The sequence below is a fragment of the Gymnoscopelus braueri genome (assembly GCF_963280865.1).
Source record: "Gymnoscopelus braueri genome assembly, chromosome: 1".
Taxonomy (NCBI): domain Eukaryota; kingdom Metazoa; phylum Chordata; class Actinopteri; order Myctophiformes; family Myctophidae; genus Gymnoscopelus; species Gymnoscopelus braueri.
The window spans coordinates 54,727,895-54,748,325 of record NC_137603.1 but is presented as its reverse complement, the minus strand read 5'-3'; the positions used below and the strand labels follow the sequence as shown (position 1 = coordinate 54,748,325).

General features: G+C 41.7%; 1 protein-coding gene across 6 annotated transcripts in view; it reads left to right on the top strand.

Annotated features, from left to right (window-relative positions):
• Positions 1–20,431, top strand: part of chd9 (chromodomain helicase DNA binding protein 9) — a 162,600-nt gene that overhangs the window by 127,493 nt on the left and 14,676 nt on the right. For all 6 annotated transcript variants that reach the window (XM_080428485.1, XM_080428483.1, XM_080428484.1 and 3 more), the window contains 9 exons: positions 361–560; positions 2,135–2,294; positions 10,749–10,838; positions 13,343–13,446; positions 13,939–14,056; positions 15,758–15,815; positions 16,467–16,515; positions 18,925–19,213; positions 20,218–20,423. In XM_080428485.1, coding sequence (XP_080284611.1) covers positions 361–560; positions 2,135–2,294; positions 10,749–10,838; positions 13,343–13,446; positions 13,939–14,056; positions 15,758–15,815; positions 16,467–16,515; positions 18,925–19,213; positions 20,218–20,423 — 1,274 coding nt within the window. The remainder of the gene's footprint in view (positions 1–360; positions 561–2,134; positions 2,295–10,748; positions 10,839–13,342; positions 13,447–13,938; positions 14,057–15,757; positions 15,816–16,466; positions 16,516–18,924; positions 19,214–20,217; positions 20,424–20,431) is intronic.

Genomic DNA, 20,431 nt, shown 5'->3' with positions numbered 1-20,431 from the left:
AAGTCTCTACCATTTTGTTGTTCCTGCATTTACTCTTCTATAATACAGTACAATGTTTTAATCTTACAGACACACATTTAAATGTCAAACTAAATTGTAGTCTGTCAACCTCATGTATTTCCCTCTTTGCAATTACTAATGGATATGGGTCAACCAGTCAGTTCCGGTATAGACCTTCAGGTTTAACCCATTTCAAAATAAGAAAAAATAGCCGATCTACAAGCTCACAACGCTCAATGTAACGTTTCGTGAGCTTGTAGATCACAAAACGAATAGATTTTTTTTGCTTACAACGTCATGCCCAAATTAGGCACGCCAGGGTTAAAATGGTTGACCTGTATACACCCTTGTGTCGCCCAGGTGGGGTCGTTGGAAGGACGTTCTCAACCACGGACGCTTCAAGAAGCAGCTGAGCGAGCACGACGTGGAGTCCATCTGCAGGGCCCTGCTGGCCTACTGCCTGGTGCACTACCGCGGGGACGACAAGATCAAGAGCTTCATGTGGGACCTGATCGCCCCCACCGAGGACGGACAGACCAAAGAGCTGCAGAACCACCTTGGTGAGAGACCAGCTCTATAGTTGGTTCTAAAACTGTTTCATGTCAAGGAACCCCCAAGCTGTAGTTGTTGCAATATACTGTATATACAGTAGCAAAACATTTTTTTTAATTATTTTTCTGAAAAGTTAGGTCAGGATTAAGAAGGCGTTTTTAAAATCAGCCTCAGGTCTAAATGGGTTAATATACATTTGGCCGAGGACCCCCCTCCCCCATCTGAAAAGATTATTTGCCTGGAACCTCCGTGAGAGAAGATTTATGTTGTTAAAAATTGTACAAAAACTATTCAAATGTTTGTAGAATTTTTCAAGATTCTACTTCTTTTTTTTACAGCCGCTCTCCTTGTCTAAATGTCTAAATATTTCGAAAATAATCTACAAGCTCACAGCGTTATGAGCTTGTAAATCAGCTATCTTTGAGTAGGCGACGAATGAAATTGTGCTAAAGTGTTTAAAGCGTTCCTCATTTTTAGCTGGAGACCCCCTGCAACCCCCTCAAGGACCCCTGGGGGTCCCCGGACCCCACTTTGAGAACCATTGGTCTAGTTTACACTGAGTTGGGTCCAATGTGGTGTCAGAGCAACAAAATCTGTTTGACATGGACCTGCAGGGTGCAAATATCACTCTGCAAATACAGTTACACATGCAGTTGTGCAACAGATAGATAAGGTGGATGGTTGCATGCAGAGGCGGGTCTAGGAACGGGTATATACAGTGCAGTGCATGAACAGAGTGAACAGAAACAGAAAATGGATTATTGGTGAAATAGAAACAAGTCCCCAGGACTTTTTTGTGTTATCCTTTTTGCCCTAATGTCTGACTGTACCTCGTGCTGTTTACATTTCTGTCTAATAAAGTATTCCATCAATCAATTAACATTAATACATCGGTTACATCATGGTAGAAACAAACATATGGTGGCCAAACACCCGCCACACGGCAAGGTGGATGCCAATGGCCTGGACCGCTGGCGTAGCGGTCCAGGCCACCTAGGCTCAGTGTAGCCTGACAGCGCGTCCCGGGTTCGACTCCCGACAGCCTTTGCTGCATGTCACTCCCCTTCTCTCTCCCCATTTCCTGTCAGCCTACTGTCCTGTCAAATAAAGCCCCCCCCCCCGAAAAAAAAGAAAAAAGGTGGAAGTCAATGACATAGCAGAAATGTGGGTGTGGCATCTGGCACCTTTAAAACCAGCATGGGTACACATGGGTCAGCAAAGAATGTGCAAGGTACAGCTAACAGCCTATATGTGCATGTTGGCATCATAAATTAAACACATCTGATTTGATTTGGCATTCTGAGTGCATAGATAGTTGGTACACAAAGGTTGACAGGCTAACCTCATGATAAGAAAACAAGATCTGCTATTTTCAAGCAAAAGTATATTTTGCCAATACTTTTGTATTAAGTAACATTTTGAACACAGGCCTTTTTACTTGTAACAGAGTATTTTTACATTGTGGTATTGCTACTTTCACTCAAGTAAAAATATCTGAGGGCTTCTTCCACCACTGTCAAATCGTGTGTCCTCTCAGCAATTCAAGTAACACTTATTCTCCTCTGTGTGCCATCATCACCAGGGCTGTCCACCCCAGTGCCGCGGGGCAGGAAGGGAAAGAAGATGAAGACCCAGTCCAGCACCTTTGACATTCACAAGGCCGAGTGGATTAGGAAACACAACCCAGAGCATCTGCTGCAGGACGACGGCTACAAGAAACACCTCAAGCACCATTGTAACAAGTAGGCAACCCTCTGTTATCATCTCAAGGACCCCCTCAGTTTGGTATGCATTAAGGGCCACAGAACCCCATATCTCTTGAGAGCGTACCAATGAATTTGGATCCATTTGGTACACTCTGAGTCACGCACTCACTCGTAAGCAGTGTTGATTTTGACAGCAAATTTTGATTTAGTTTTAGTCATAGTCTTTTGAATAAAATTCCATTTAGTTTTAGTCATATTTTAGTCATCTGAAATGTTTTAGTTTTTGTCTAGTTCTAGTTGACAAAATATCATAAGATAATAATCGACTAAATCTACAGTTGATTTAGTCGACTAAAATGTATTTTGGCGGGCCTTGATGCCGTCGTAATGGCTGAAAATAGTAGATCTGCTATTTTCAGAGCGCAACCAAACATAAAATGTCTTTTAGTTCTACTGGATTTCTTCTCCACTCGTCCCTCCCTAACATTTTAGTCTAGTTTTTATTTGTTGACGAAATTGTCAAGATATTTAGTCTTAGTTTTAGTCATCGTAGCTTTGTTTTTATTTAGTTTTCGTCAGTGGAAAAAGATAGTCGGCAAACATTTTTCGTCATAGTTTTAGTCGACGAAAACAACACTGCTCGTAAGGGTGGTTCTTAAAACTATCAATCATCATTTTGTTGGGGATGCCCTGGGAACCCCCTCAAGGGAACCCCGGAAACCCACTTTGGGAACCACTGCTTCTTACGCCACCTTTAGCACCTCCTTTATCCCTAACAGGAGACATCACAAGCACCAGTATAACAAGGAAACCCCAGCTGATCCCCTGCTAGAAACACCTTACGCAGAGACGTCATCTCCTTATCCTGACCTCTAACTTCATAAAACATCACTATCTACTGTACCTCCTTAGACCCACTGTACCAGAGATCCAGCAGGCATTTACTGATGCTTCTTTAACCACCTAAACCTCTATATACTTTGTTGTATGTCAAATAGCTGAGATAGCTGATCTACAAGCTTGTAGATCTGCCATTTCCACCTTAATGTTCACATATACAGTATTTATGCCTTATGTTCTTGGTTGTCCTATCTTTGCCGAATGTTTGCCTATTTGTGTCATGCCCACAATATGGATGCTAGGGTTCATGTGGTTAACCTGCTCAGTATGACCATTAGTTGAGGTATTTACCTTTTTGATGCATTTATTGAGTATATCAGTCACTGACCAGACGGATAACTAATATTCCTCCCTGCAGTATACTGTGTGTGTGTGTGTGTGTGTGTGTGTGTGTGTGTGTGTGTGTGTGTGTGTGTGTGTGTGTGTGTGTGTGTGTGTGTGTGTGTGTGTGTGTGTGTGTGTGTGTGTGTGTGTGTGTGTGTGTGTGTGTGTGTGTTTGTGTGAATGTTTTGATCTTATCATTGAAACGGGCAGGTGTTCATTATTTTCTACCAAGCGCAGTGATTCACTTGGCCTGTAATAGGATAAAGCTTACCAGTGTGAAATTGTAATTGCTCGTGGCACAGATTTCTGACTCTGGCACCTCCAAAGCAACAGTAATTACGAAGCATTGAAACCTCTATTACAGCCCGACAGTCCTTCGTTGCTTCGTTAATGGTCATGCTCGTCACATCCTGACTGGCCCACTGATAAAGAATCTTAATGAGATTTCAACCCAACTAATGGCCATCATAGATCTCTTTTTTTATTTACACACACACACACACACACACACACACACACACACACACACACACACACACACACACACACACACACACACACACACACACAGGGGGGATAGGAAAAGAAAGAAAAAAACCGATCGGAGCTATTGAAAAATGGTTTGTGGTTATATAAAGCCCAAATAGATGATGGCTGCTTCTTTCTAAAAAAGAGGAGCTTGTGTCCACGGGGCTTTAGGCACAGAGCGCTGTGTGGCTTCCACAGAACGTTCCCCATTGTCTCAGCGGCCCAGTAGTGCTGAAGCCAGAGGATGGTGCCATGTGTGACTCGTTGGCCAGACAGACACACACACACCCGCTCAGCGTTTTGCTGACCTCCGCATTTTTTTGCTCAGTGCGCCTGGAATGTCACTGACGCAGTGAGACTTGTACTTCCATTGCCATAACGACATTGAACTTTTAGACCCGAGTCCTGTGTGTGTGTGTGTGTGTGTGTGTGTGTGTGTGTGCAGGTCAAGTGTAAGTGTAAGGAAATACGGAAAAATAAACCGTATGGAGTGTTTCAGTTTTTTTTCCCCCAGACATTTAAAGGGGTAGTTCACCCCCAAAAAATAACTTATTCTCTATCAATTACACACCCCATGAAGCATTGAATTCATGGAGATTTTTTAGTTTTTGTCGCATTCCCAAGTCAATAATTTGATGACAGGCGGTCTCTCCGGTAGGAGACTCAAAGGAGACTACATTAGCATCTTTCCGGCGGCCATCAAATTATTGCCTTAGGAATGCAACAATAATTGATAGAAAATAAGTCATTTTTTGGGTGAACTACCCCTTTAAAGACTGCAAAAGCAATGTGACTGAAAAACAATGAAGCTGATAGATTGCCATCTATTTGATGGCTGCAGTTAGCCTTTTAGGCGATCTGAATCAGTGAGGGGTAAATCTGCGCTGTCTAAACATTATGGCAGAGGAAAATGTGACACAGCGTATATCACTCAAGATAGCAGTTAAAAAAAAACGTGACGAGGCCCTTGAGGCTTGTTTTGGAAGACGTTACGTACGTGGCTGTTGGGGTTTTTTCTTTTTCTGTGTATGAGATTGAAGGCAAAGAGGGGGGGGGGGTCTTTCTAACAGACTCATACTAAGCCTACTCGTCTCCAAAAGAATGTGTACTATTCAGTGATTCACTTTGACTGTTTGTGTGCCTGCTGCGAGGAGATCTGCAAACCGCCGTTGTGTGTGTGTGTGTGTGTGTGTGTATGTGTGTGTGTGTGTGTGTGTGTGTGTATGTGTGTGTGTGTGTGTGTGTGTGTGTGTGTGTGTGTGTGTGTGTGTGTGTGTGTGTGTGTGTGTGTGTGTGTGTGTGTGTGTGTGTGTGTGTGTGTGTGTGTGTCTGTGTCTGTGTCTTAAGGAACACATACACTCACAGAGGCACAGTGTCGGTGGTGTCTGGGAGAGTATAGTGGAGACAGAAAGAGAGGGGGAGAGAGAAAGACAGAGAAGGAGGGAGAGAGTGATGAAGGGGAGTGTTGACAGCCAGAGGAAGCAACAGCTGCCGCTGGGCGGTCTTGCCCACAGAGGGTGGAGTAGAAGGAGAGGAGAGGAGAGGAGAGGGAGAGGAGGAGAAGGAGGCGGTTCAACACTTTGTTACAACTGCAGACTTTTGTCACGACACCCATCCGTCACATTTAGAAGTCCCGGCTGTTTTTCTTTTCCTTGTCATTGTCACCGAGTTTGGGGAGAGCATTTCATCACCGACGCAGCAGAGCTGCATCTGAAAAGAAAACATTGCGGTTGTGTGTCTGATAGCTTTGGAGCAGCGGGTGTTCGACTTGACACTACATCTGGGTGATATTACTTTAAATAGTTATCACCATGTCCATATGTACTGTACTGTACTGTATGAACCAAGCAGCACTCTTCAGCATACTGTACTGTATTTCAATACTACCACTTGCTCTCTCTAAAAACTACTTATAGTTCACCCCCAAAATGACATGTTTTCTTTCGATTACTCACCTCATGGAGCCTTGAATTCATGGAGATATTTTTTGTTTTTCTCGCATTCCTAGAGCCAATAATTTGATGACCGGCGGCGGCTCTGGTAGGAGACACAAAGAGTCTCCTTTGAGTCTCCCACCGGAGACATTAGCATCTCTCTGCCGGTCATCAAATTATTGGCTTAGGAATGCGACAAAAACTCAAAAGTATCCATGAATTCATGGCTTCATGGGGTGTGTAACAGATAGAAAATAAGTAAATTTGTTGCGTGAACTACTCCTTTAATTACATAATGCACCTCCATTTACTTAATAATCTTTATTTACTATTATTCAGACTTCTATAAAGTGTAATAATCAGTCAGTTAACTGTGCATGATTAGATGGTTTGAATGGAAAACGGCAGTGGGTTCGAGTCCAGACGACCCTTTGCAGTGCTGTGACGCTGAACTTGACAAGAATCCACAGGACTCCATATTAGCGGTTGTTTAACCCATTTAGACCCGGGGAAGCATCTGTGTAATTTTTAGATTACTTTGGCTATTCAAAAATTGCAGATTTCTTTGCTCGTGCTATGAGCTTGTATATCTGCATTTCTTTTTTTAAATCATGAAAATGTGCAAATATTTGAATATATACATTTTTAAAGGGACATTTTTTGACTCAAATCTTTGCTTCTGGGATTCCCTATTATAAAATATTGGGGGTCCGCGGCCAGATACATATAATGTATTTGGCGGTCCTTGACATGAAAAAGTTTGACTGATATAGAAACATTCGTTTTTCAAAAAAAAAAAAAGGATTTAGAAGACACTTGTAGACTCCCCCAGAAGCAAAGATTTGAGTTACAAATGTTTGCTCTAAAAATATATATATTCAAAGATTTGCACACATTTTCACGATTTTTCTAAAAATAGCAGATCTACAAGCTATTATACAAGCTATATATATATCTGCTATTTTTTGAATAGCCAAAGAAATCTAAAAAATGACACACAGATGGTTCCCCGGTCTTAAAGGGTTAACGGTTGTGTAACGGTTATGTAATCTTTTGAAAAGGTGGGTACAGTAGTGTGGCGGTGAATGCACAATGGACTGCAGGGGAGGCTCGATTATCTTTGAATAGTAACATAATTGAGTTGATGTGGATCACAATCCGTTTAGATTCCATCGTTATCAAGTAATTGTGACATTTGGAGATATGATTCTACAAAAGACTGAGATTTTGGATTAACCCATTCAATCCGGGCAATGCATCGGTGTCATTTTTAGATTTGAGCTATAACCATTATTTTATACCTTAGCTATTCAGAAATAGCAGATCTGTGCCACGCTACGAGCTTGTAGATCTGCAATTTTTGAAAAATATTGAACATTTGTGCAAATTTTTGAATACATTTTTTTTTAAACAACATTTTTTAACTCAAATCTTCTGGAGGAAAATATTTTACTAATGTTCGCTTAAAAAATATACATTCAAAGATTTGCACACATTTTCACGATTTCCCAAAAATAGCAGATCTACAAGCACAGAGTGCCGCGCTATGAGCATGTACATCTGCTATTTTTGAATAGCCAAAGACATCTAAAATGACTGAGATGCATGCGTTCCCGGATTGATTGGGTTAGACATTATTGCCATGGTGCCTAGTCGTTTTATAATTTCTAACAATGCAGAGCATGGTCTCAAGAGTAACACGACTTAATACTCCAAGACCTCAAGTTCCAAACAGCAGGTGTCACATTCTTCCAGCGTGTGTGTGGTGGTGACTCATATTTCATTCAGCGGTTACCACACATAATTCCCTGCGATCACCGCGAAAATCTCAAGTTAAGCTTGACATCGCAACAGCAGGGTATGGTGCCGCCATTGTGCTGTCATCCCGCGGCTCGCTTTATCATCCGTGTCTCTCCCTCTCTCTCTCTCTCTCTCCTCACATCACGCCCCGCTAGGCTGTGATGTGTGACCAGGCATCACACAGTGCTAATGTGTCCCCTGTGACTCAGCCCTGTCGCTGCCTCCTCCTCGTCAGCCCCGGGGGGGCAGTGGTTCTCAAACTTTTTTTGTGCCAAGGACCCCCAAATTGATATGTGCCCACGGACCCTCTACCCTAATCTACATAACGTCACCTTGCTAAACTAATGGCCTAAGTAATTTTTTGAGGAAAATTATATTTTTGCCTAAGTCAGCTCCTCATGACACTGGCCACCTCTGGTAAAATCGCCCATCTCCTAATTGAAAAGGATCATGCTGTTCACTCCCCTTTTAGTATAATGGCCTAACACCCTAGTGTGACTTAGGACAAAATAGGCAATTTTTTGGGCCTAAGTCAAATGGTTTTGTGACTTGCAAGAAAAATGCCTAAATCATTTGGCCTAAATCAGATTTAATCTCTTATGTTACATAACTGACAGTGTTATTTTTATTTTAATAGTCATAATTTGTTATAAACATTTTGGGTGAAATGATTAAGAAATATCATATAGTTTTGTTTTGGATCAGTTTTTTTTTTTTTCTAAAAAACTTTAAAAAATGACATGGGCCATTAGTTTAGCAAGGCGACAATAATAATAAATACATCTACATTATTATAAAGTTTCCGTTTTTGCCTGGACCACTGGCGTATCGGTCCAAGCACTTAGGCTCAGTGTAGCCTGACAGCGCGTCGCGGATTCGAGTCCCGACGGCCTTTGCTGCGTGTCACTCCCCGTCGCTCTCTCCCCATTTCCTGTCAGCCTACTGTCCTGTCAATAAAGGCATAAAAACCCCAAAAGAAATATAAAAAAATATATTATATATTTTCGAAAATAGCAGATGTACAATCTCGCAGCGCGGCACAAGAGTGACGCGCCGTGAGCTTGTAGATCTACTATTTTTGAATAGCCAACGTATAAATGGATAAAGTGTTATGCTAGGTTAACTTGAGTACAAAGGACTCCAATGGAAACAAGCCATGGGCTCTCTTGGGTTTTAAATCCTCTTAGCTGACCTTGTATTGAACTGTACTTTCATGTGCTTTTTTTCTGCAAACTGCTAATAAAGTTTTCAGTCAATCAAACAACTACTTTTGCTGGGGACCCCCTGGTACCAACCCCACTTTAATGAGCCAATACAACTACTGTACTGTACATCTCTCTGAAGAGAGTGGCACTCTTCCCTGCGCCTCACTTCTATTCTCACCCCTCACAATGCCCCTTCCCCCCATTTCTGCCACGGTAACGGTGCCTTTTGAAATACTGGGCTATACTGTAATTCCCCTACATGGTCCTTATACAGTGTGTAGTTTGAAATAACAACGTATTTCACTCAAGATGATGGATTGAGTGTGTAGAATAGCTGTCATGAATGGTGTGCTCTGCAGGGAAACCATGAACGTATGTGTAATAATCAACGAGAGAGAGAGACTGTGTGTGTGTGTGTGTGTGTGTGTGTGTGTGTGTGTGTGTGTGTGTGTGTGTGTGTGTGTGTGTGTGTGTGTGTGTGTGTGTGTGTGTGTGTGTGTGTGTGTGTGTGTGTGTGTGTGTGTGTGTGTGTGCGCGCACAGTACAATCCTCAGAGTTATTGTAACAGGTAAGTTAGCCCTATATACTGTACTTCATCACATGAAGTGTGAAAATATTGCTTGATTGATTGAATACTTTATTAGTCAGAAATGTAAACAGCACGTGGTACAGTCAGACATTAAGGCTAAAAGGATGACACAAAAAAAGTCCTGTGGTCTTGTTTCCATTGTGTATTCAATTCAACAACATAGCATGGAAAATTAAGACATTAAAACGGAGAAAAAGGAAAAAACGGCAGTATAGTGAGCGACTCCTCCTTTCGTTGGGGATTTACATTTACCTCCTCCTTGTGGCTCTCTTGATGTTTTTTTCAGGCCAATTTTGAAAGAAAGCAGTGATTCACATATTTTAATGGATGGTGTCAGGAGGACATTCCCATGTTTGTTATACATTTTGGGCGGTACCAGATCATGGTACCCTCTACCCTCTAGTGTTGTGGCTGTGGGTGTCACTCACGTTGGAGAAGTAGTTAGTCAGGTATGAGGGTATTGAGGGCACTAGCCAATCTGCAAGCCCACAAACCGCTCTACTAGCTCACAACTTGTGAGCAGCCATTTTTGCTACAGTATATTTAAAAAAAGATAATCTTTACAGGTTTTGATGGTAACTGGAAGACTCACCCCAAAACACACTCGCCCCCAGTGGTTCTTGTATTCTTATATTTGTTTTTACTGAGGATAAGGTTAGACATCAGTTTAGGGTTAGGCATAGTTTTGCTGAGGTTAAGTTTAGGAAAAAGGTTAGTTTTTTGGCACCGTTTTACTGAGGTTAAGTTTAGGAATAAGGTTAGGTTTTGGCACCGTTTTACTGAGGTTAAGTTTAGGAAAAAGGTTTTGTTTTAGGCATAGTTGACTGAGGTTACGTTTAGGAATACCAGGTGGCGACTGTTCCGAGGTCGCCGGATTTGCCCCGGGGCAACTGTGTTTTGGGGTGAGCGTTTTGGTATTCGTTTTGATAATATAGGGGCGCCAGGTTGAAAAAGTGGTTAAATTAACACTCAGGATTTTATGCTGTGTACATTAGTGTGTGCGTGCGTGCATGTGTGTATGTTGTGGTGGGGGGTGGGGGGTGGGTGCTGGGGTGGGACTGTGTGTGTGTGTGTGTGTGTGTGTGTGTGTGTGTGTGTGTGTGTGTGTGTGTGTGTGTGTGAGTGTGTGAGAGAGTGAAAGGCGTTCTGCTCGCTCAGCGTTTGTGCACGGTCAGGCTTTGTGGTGACCACTGGGTTTGTCTCTGTGCAGGGTTCTGCTCCGGGTCAGAATGCTCTACTACCTCAAACAGGAGGTGATCGGCAGCCAGGCCCAGACGGTGCTGGACGGCGTGGATGCCAGGTGAGCTCAATCACTACCGGAATGAAAAGAGAAAAAAAAGAAGAAAAAAAAAAACACTTCATTATTGACAAGTAATAAAAGAGGATAACACAAGGATTTGATTTAAATTTTATTACCATTAATGCAATACTAGTGAAAATGTGGCAATATGATTTTTTATTGTATTTCTCATACATGGTGCAGCTTGGATTCACAAATTAGGGAAATGGGGTGCTGAAGCCAAACATTTTGCTTAAACGGCTCTAACCAATGCCACTGTGAGGATTTGAACCATGTAAGAAAGAGAATACTTTGTGTATTTGTGTGTAGATTATCCCCAGTTACTGGTATACTGAGCAACTGAAAAGACTGTATGAACCTGTAGAAATACACTACCAACACGGACAACCAGCCAAATAATTAACTTTCAGAGGACTAAGAGGTTTTACTGGCTGTGCTGTTCAGTTTCCGTGTCGTCTCCTGCTTGTCAAATACAGTGGAATTGCGTTTAAACTTTGTGATGTTGATGGAGAGACAAAAATGCCACTTGTTGAAGTCAGTCAGACTACTTGAGAACAGAAAGGTAGCTGCAGAGCTCCCCCTGCTGGTCAAATATGTATCAATTGCTAATAATCATTATTTGTATAATGGTTTTATTTAGTATGTAAATTACTGTATTACCTACAGTACGATCGCTCACTAAGGCTGTCAGTGATGAGAACAATCTTTATTCTAATATGTATGTGAAAACGAGATGATGCATCTCAAGGGGTTTATCCTTCTAATAAAGGTATTATATAATAGTGTGAAACATTTCTTGAGCTTAAATTGAAGGTGATCTGATTGTGTGTGGGAGTTGCATTTAGTTTTTTAAAGAAAAATCCCGATAGCATGAAAACAATATTTGTTTTAAAATGTTGCTGATGTAATCCTATTGCTTTCTGTTATAAGTTGTGTCCAGGAAACATTTTAGCCATTGGGCTCATTTTTTTTTGGATTTGGCTAGAAACAATGACCCATTTCCACAGTGGCAGCATTATACCACATAACCTGTCCTTTCAGAGGGGTTATAACCCCGTACTTGTTGTGCTGTATAAAAGCAGAAACTTCATTGCCAAGTAAGGAGCATACAAAGGCCAGTGGTGACGTGACAGCTCGACCTAAAACAATACAACACTTCGTTGCTGTCTGGTGCAAAATGTTTCCAAAACTGTTACTTTTCAGGATTCAAATTGAAAAATAGCAAAAATGGCAGATCTACAAGCTCAAAACGCGTCACGTTTTGAGCTTGCAGATCTGCTAGTTTTGCTACCTTTGTGTTGCACTGTAGTATGGCAAAGTAGGGCATTCATTTACGGGAAAAAAACATAAAAAGTTAAAATATGATGATAAGAGGTTTCTGCATGACAGCAACGACTTATAAGTGCACACACCACCGGCAAAATACTGTACATGGATATACAGTACAGGATTCACATTGGCGCCTTTAAAGGATAACTTTGTTTTTTTTACAACCAAGGTTTATATTTTAGCTTGTAATTAAAGTAAATAAAAGATGAGTGTTATTTCTTTTTCATTTACTGCTTTCTATAGTTTTAGCAAATTTCGCGATATTTTTTACAGTGGGCGGGGGCATTCTGTCCGGTGGCTAAATATGCCTTTTTTTACACAATAAAAAAGGTCCTGTGGTCTTTGATGGCCAGATGTGAGTTATTGGGGGCTAGAAGAGCTACTGTAAATAATAATAAAGAAAACGCGGGGTTATTGTGTAAAAAAATACATATTTAGCCACCGGACAGAATGTAAAAAAAGATCGCGAGAATTGCTAAAACTATAGAAAGCAGTAAAAAAATATATATTAACACTCATCTTTTATTTACTTTAATTACAATCTAAAACATAAACCTTGGTTGTAAAAAAAACAAAGTTGTCCTTTAAGACGGTTGACTAAACCTTGCAGACCTGACCTGCTGCAGAAACTGAACTCAAGCAGGCATTATAACCCTGTACTCCTCCTAGTGCTCTATAGCCTGATTTATACTTGGTTGCGCACCAGTGTAGTAGCCAAAAATAGCTGAACCATAAGCTCACAACACGTCACAATGCGACTCCTTGTGAGCTTGTAAATCTTCTGCTCAGTCTATCATCTGAGTAGATCTGCTGCTGCACTCCGTACACTGGCATGCAGCTAAGTATAAATCAGGCTTTTGAAGTCTCTGAAGCAAGCTTCATAAGATTTGTATAAACACTAGAGCAGTGGCTCTGCTCCCGAATTGATGTATATTTGGCCATGGACCTCCTTTTATAAAATATTTTTAAGACGGCCCGTAAGAGAAGATTTGTGTCCAAAAATATTTCAAGATTTTTCAAAATGTTTCAAAAATAGCGTCGCATAGATCTGCTACTTTCGAATAGCCAAAGTTTAAAATAGTCTAAACTTGAACCCTAAACCCCCCCCCCCTATGAGGTGTCTTATGTTATGTAACCCCTAACCCTCTCTGACTAACTCTCTCTCTCCCCTTCAGTGAGGTGAAGATCTGGGTACCAGAGCCAGACAACTCGGAGCTTCCAGCCCTGTGGTGGGATGCCATCGCTGACAAGTGTCTGCTGCTGGGGGTGTACAAACATGGTGAGTCTCCTCCAGGGCCCTAGGCCACAGGGCAGGCTGTCTGACTTCATTGAAAAAGTGAAAATAATGTTACAGTTGCCACAGTACTGAGAACTATTAACCCCAAAAAACGCCATTGTGCGTAGCTTGGTACTGGGGACCTGGAGGAGGAAGCATAGACATAGAGACGTTTGTCAGTCATTATCTCTGGAATATACCCAATAATAATGTCGCTAATGCTACGTGTCATCTTGTTAGCATTTTGTAAGAGCATGGCGTGACATTCATGAAGTGACACAGATGTCACATTGGAACGGCGCTCCTCATATGAAGTTACACACATGGAGGAGTTTTCCATATCCTATCAGTATCCATGACATGTACGCAGTGTGCCTGCCTCTGTGGGAAACTGTCCAGGTTGCATAGACTATGTTCTGAAGGTCATGCCATATGCATGGAAGGCTTCCATGCGCTATCCGTTTTAACCACGTCGTTCCTCTTATGTGATTGCAGGCTATGAGAAGTACAACACCATCCGTGCAGACCCTAAACTGGTTTTCTTAGAGCGCGTGGGGCGGCCGGACGATAAGGCCATCGCTGCCGAACAGAGAGCCAATGACTTCATGGACGGGTGGGTACAAACACCAGACACTGTGTTTTTTTTAATGTAAATTAATGCCCTACTTCATCATGCTACAGCGTCACACAAAAGTATCAAAATTAGCGGATGCACAAGCTTGAAACGTGGCGCGTTTTGAGCTTGTGGATCACATTTTTTTATTTGAATCTTGAAAAGTAACAGTTTTGGACATGTGAGGTTTCCAGCCGACAGAGACGAAATAATAGTTCTTGTTCTCGATTCTTTGTTCTTATAAAGACAAGAATTTGATTGAACCACATGAACCCTAGTGACCCTATTCTGGGCATGTCATAGTAGACGAACATTCTGCAAAACTATAGGCGAAAATTTGGTGAAAAGACACTTTTAGATCAAGAGCTTGTAGATAGGCTATTTTCTCTATTTTGATGTACAATAGGGTGTTAGTGGTTAACCTGGTGGGATTCTTTCCAGACGGTTGTGATTTATTATGGTCAGATGGTGTGAGCCAAATTGGCCGTCACACAACTAATTTGTCTTTCAAACGCTTTGTTGTAAACATCTAAAGGTTCTGCTTGTCATTGCATTGTCTCATGTGGCCAGCCGCACCCATCTGGCGCTCGGATATTAAAACGAAACCTCGACAACACGTTTGCAAATTCCATTCAACCACTGGCACACACACACTGTTGAAGCTTCTCAGTTTACTCATCAGAAGTAGCACCTCTAATCAGCAGCACACAGAAACAGGCTGCAGTGGCACATGGACTACATGTCCTAAGACAGTGTTTCCCAAACAATGGGTCGGGTCTTTGTATCTAAAAGAGTGAAAATAGCCAATGTATAAGCTCCTGGGTTACCACGGTCATGAAATTCCTGGAAATATTTTGAAATTAGAAACACAGTTTTCCAGACCTGGAAAAGGTTTGGAATGAATCAAATGCTTTGTAAAATGTTTGGATATACATACAGTTTTTGGCTACTGATTTTGTTCATAAAAAACATGTCCCAAAACATGTCTAACATTATGTGAAATACCTGTGACCTAATGTGTACAGGACATTGTGTGACAAAAATAATAGAACTACAAGCTGACAACAGGTTGCATTGTTAGCTTGTATATCTGTTCTTTTCGCTCGAGTCTGTTTTGGGGCATTGATAGCACACATGTGTAACAGCCTCATTATTGCACCGTATGGGCCTGTGAATTATATACTGTATAGGCCTTGAAATGGGGTAATATACTTTGGAAAAGTTCTGGAAAAGTTTTGAAAATATGTGGGAATCCTGAAGCTCATGACGCTTGTAGCTAAAGCTATTTTCACTATTATTGAAACAGGGTTTACAGGGTTTACAGTAAGTGATTCATTCATGTATTTTTGTGTGGCGTCCCGGGGGAGACAAAATGTATCTTTTGTGTCTCGAGCTGAAAAGTTTGGGAACCCCTGTCCTCTAAGAGAACAAAGTGTACTACCGTCCATTCCACATTATAGTTCTTCATAACACCACCTGTCACAAAGGTCAAAATCCTGTATCGTTCACATTTATTAGCCAAATTCTCCACTTGGTAATAATCACACAACAGGGCTGTTTCCTGTGCCAGGCACTAGGCAGTGGTGAATGTGAATGTTGAGTGGGTGTTTTTTTTTTTGGGAGCCAGTACCAGCTGCTGCTCTGCCAGCAGTCACCTCGTGTGGCCCCAGCTGACTGGGTCTTTTTTATCTGTGTGCACAGGGACGTAGATGACCCAGAATACAAGCCTGCCCCTGCCTTGCTGAAGGACGATATGGAGGTAAGGCCCCAACGGGAGAGAGAAGCGAGGCACCTCTCTGATAAGACCTGCCGAGCACTCTGGACTCATACCTAGGCAAATGGAACACTGTTCTCTCATTTTGCAATGTGTAACTTGGCAAGGTGAGATTAAATTAAATACACGTGTATATCAAGCAGCTAAAAGAAAAGGGGAAAAAAGAAAAGCATCTCACTAATGAAAACAACAACACACGAAACCACCCAAGACCTCCCAAGAAAGCTATTTTTTAGATTAACATTATTGTTATGTAAGATAGCATTTGTTTTTTTTAGACAGATGCTAGGTTTGATGTTTATCTGGTATCTTAATTAATTTGTAGCACTTAATTGATTTAGCTGCATTTCTCTATTTACTTGACCATTTACCCTGCCATTTGTTGACTATAGGGTTCATGTCATTTAATGTGTGATCTCGCACTTTGTAAGACGCTCTGAATAAGAGTGTCTGATAAATGCCTAAATTGTAATCTCTAATAGGCCTTGTAGAAGAAAAAGTAGTGTGGTAGCGAACTGCATAGGTGTACGGTTTTTCGGTTGTTGTGATTTGCCCATAAGATTATAGAGTTGTTTATCGCACTATTTATCGACTTCAATCTGTAAGTAAACATCCTCCCTTCTTCTCCACTTGCAGGATGATGCCTCTTCTCCTGGAGACCTGGTTGTCACAGACAGTGCTGGAGGTGAGTGGGATTAGTTGCTATTAGTATACTTCACAGGGGATTAGTATTCCTATCATAAAATATTAACCCATTAAGACCGGAAACTAGGCATGTAACGATTCACTCAACTCACAATACGATCCGAATCACGATTTGAGGTTCACGATACGATTTTTCACGATTTTTTTAAACTAAAATTATTTTCCAGACAAATGACAGATTTTTTTTTTTTTCTCCAGTATTCCAGTATTTTCTTCTCTTTTTTATATGTATATTTTTTTTACAATACTGTGTTTTCTCTTATCCTCTTTTAAATACAGTAGCAAATGACTGAAAACTCTTTATGAATTCTCCTGTATTTTCTGTTGCACATACAGTATCAGTGACATCACTGACGAATCCTTGGTATCTTTATAACCAGCTTTGAACATAATGGCGTACATCTGTGCTACTTTCAGGTTGCATAGTGACATCACTGTTGAATCCTTGGTATCATGATCCCAGCCTTTCAACGTGTCAGTGTTTACCAGCTGCGTCACTACACGCTGTGTTTAGATTTTTTCACGCTCGCACTAATGAAACACTAAACAGAATTATTTCATGTCAACATTCAAGTACAACTATCAGAAGATGTAAACCAGGTAAAGTAATGCGTCACTCTGCAAGTTTAACTAAATTTACGATAAATCGTTACATGCCTACCGGGAACGCATCTGTGTCATTTTAAGATTTCTTTGGCTATTCAAAAATAGCAGATATACAAGCTCATAGCGCGACACCGAGTGCCGCAGACAAATACATATCATTTTGGGTGGTCAATTCAATTCAATTCAATCTTTATTTCAGACCCAAGGGGGTCCTTGACATGAGAAAGAAGTTTGAGAACCACTGATATTATAGCAACATAAGTTTTTTTCAATTTTATTTTTTTAGGATTTAGAAGACATTTGTAGAATCCCCAGAAGCAAAGATTTGAGTTTAAAAAATGTCGCTTTAAAAAAAAAATATATATATTCAAAGATTTGCACAAATGTTCACGATTTTCCCCCAAAAATAGCAGATCTACAAGCTTGTAGCGTGGTACTTTGTGCCGTGCTATGAGCTTGTATATCTGCTATTTTTGAATAACCCAAAGTACAAAATAATGGTTATAGCTAAAAATCTAAAATGACACTGTAGCCTATGCATTCCCGGATTTAATGGGTTAATGCAGGCTTTGCACAGTCATTAGAAAACCCTGGAAAAGTAGACTTAGAAAGGTGTGTTTTCCAGTCCTTGGAAAGTTCTTGTAAATGATATCCAAAATGTATTTCGGGATGTCTTGGAAGCTTGTTTATCGTCTCTGTCGGGTGAAAACCTCATATTATGTCCAAAACTGTTTATTTTCAGGATTAAAATTCTAAAGTAGCAGATCTACAAGCTCAGACAGCTTGTGGATCTGCTACTTTTGGTACTTTTGTGTGGCGCTGTAGGGCATTACACAAAAGTTAAGTAGGGCATGAATTTACGAAAAAACACAAAACGTTCGAATATGAACTAACTCTGCCCGACAGCAACGGTATACTTCTTTAACCGGAGTCCCCCAGGGGCCTATGATAGGCCCCCCTTTTCCCCACTGCGTCAAATGTCTCTTAAAATGATCTCTTAAAATAGTCGATATACAATCTCATACTGTAACTCAAAGCATAGCAACACGTTGAGAGCTTGTACTGTAGATCTGCTACTTTCACCAAATATTTGCCCCAGAATAGGGACATGTAGGGTTCATGTGGTTAACTTCAACTAACTCGGGTGCCGATGACCTAGTGGTTAAGGCACATACCACATATAGGCTCTAATGTAGCCACGGGTCCGATTCCCGAGCCCGTCGACGTTTGCTGCGTGTCACTCCCTGTCTCTCTGTCCCTGTTTCCTGTCTGTCTCTACTGCATTGGTTCTCAAAGTGGGGTCCGGGGACCCCCAGGGGTCCTTGGGGGGGTTCCAGGGGGTCCCCAGCAAAATGTGTTAATATAGCATCACAATAATTTTAACCACTTTAACCTTTTATACTTTGGCTATTCAAAAATAGCAGATATACAAGCTCATAGTGCGGCACCGAGTGCCGCACTATGAGCTTGTACTGTATATCTGCTATTTTTTTTAAATAGTGAAAATGTGTACAAATCTTTGACTAGATATATATTTTTTAACCAAACATTTGTATCTCAAATCTTTGTTTCTGGTGGGTCCCTGGACAAAATATTTTGAGATGGGGGTCCGCAGCCAAATACATGACATACAATTTTGGGGGTTCTTGACATGAAAAAGTTTGAGAACCACTGCTCTACTGTACAATCCAAAATAAAGAAAAAAAGAAAAGCAACCCCCCCCAAAAAATAAAATAAAAATTGAGCTAACTCCCTGGCTTGTTGTGTGTGTGTCTCCATCCAGATGCAGCTCCAGTGATGGAAGGAGGGGACAACACCACCACAGCCTTCTGGCCCTCGCCCTCTGTGCTGACGGCCAGGCTGCGCCGTCTGATCACGGCCTCCCAGCGCTACACCAAGAGCCGGCAGATCCTGCACATCCACCAGGCCCAGGTCCAAACCCACCCCCATGAAGCCCCGCAGACGTCCACGTCGTCCATGATGATGACCACGCCGCTCCTACCTCTGCCCCCCATCCTCAACGACACCCTCATCAACCCCAAGATGGCCGCCAAGATAGAACGCCAGCAGAGGTGACAAGGCAACACGACACAGAACTGAACTGTAGATCTTCGTTGTCCATTGGCCACAGTGGGCTCATGAAGTCTTACATTCACCGGCTTTTTTTTGCATTTCAAACAGGGTTAAGGAGGGTTTTTCCTTAGTTGCACACTGTGAATAGTCGATCTACAGTGTTGTGAGCCTGTAGATCAGCTATTTCCGGTGTGCAACACGGCATGCAAACAAGTATAAATCAGTCATTAGGATCATTGAATGATAGGTGGTCATCTATGCTGCGAGGGCCTGATCGTCATATGACAATCAGACTTTATATAGTCAAAATGTATCAGCGTGTGGATGTTTGAAAGTGTTAATATTCCACCCTGATATGGGATAAAGAAAACTGGATCACCGGAGGTACAGTACTCGTAGATTAAAATGCACACAACCAGCTCTCTGTGCTTAAAAGGTTGGACCAATAGGTCCTCAAGGACCGCCAGGGGGTCCCAGTGACATAGGTGCACTCAGTGGCTGTATCATTGACATCTTATATAACAAAATCTAACTATTTTTGCTTTCTTTTCATAATACAAAAATGGCGATTCGTAACTGTAAAATATCATGGGACTGAATGGAAATGCTGGTTCAGTCAGTCTAACCGTTAGATTGGGAGTTATACCCAAGACAAAAATGGCAAGACATGCCATCTCCGGTTTACTTCCTGTATCTGCGTTAAGTAGGCGGACGCCTTTTTAGGAGAGCGGAAGCAGGTTGGAGTCTATTAATTCCAATGGAAGAGTGAACGTGAACACATCTTCTGAACCATTCTTTAGCTCCATGGTCACTGAACTAAATATTGGATCCAATCGTCACACAATATTCCCAATATTTTCATACTAAAATGGCTTTATTCAGAGAGACAAATCGGAGAAAATCAACTTTATTATCAACGTTTCTCAATTGGGATGGTGTATCTTCATAAATTAATCATCTTTGGTTATACTAGGCTAATAAATATCTCTTCCTCTCTGTGCAGATGGACCAGGCGAGAGGAGGCCGACTTCTACCGCGTCGTCTCCACCTTTGGCGTGGTGTTTGACCCGGACCTGGGCCGCTTCGACTGGACCAAATTCAGGGCCATGGCTCGGCTGCACAAGAAGACGGACGAGAGCCTGCAGAAGTACCTGTGGGCCTTCACCGCCATGTGCAGGAGGGTGTGTCGCCTGCCGCCTAAAGACGGAGGTCAGAGA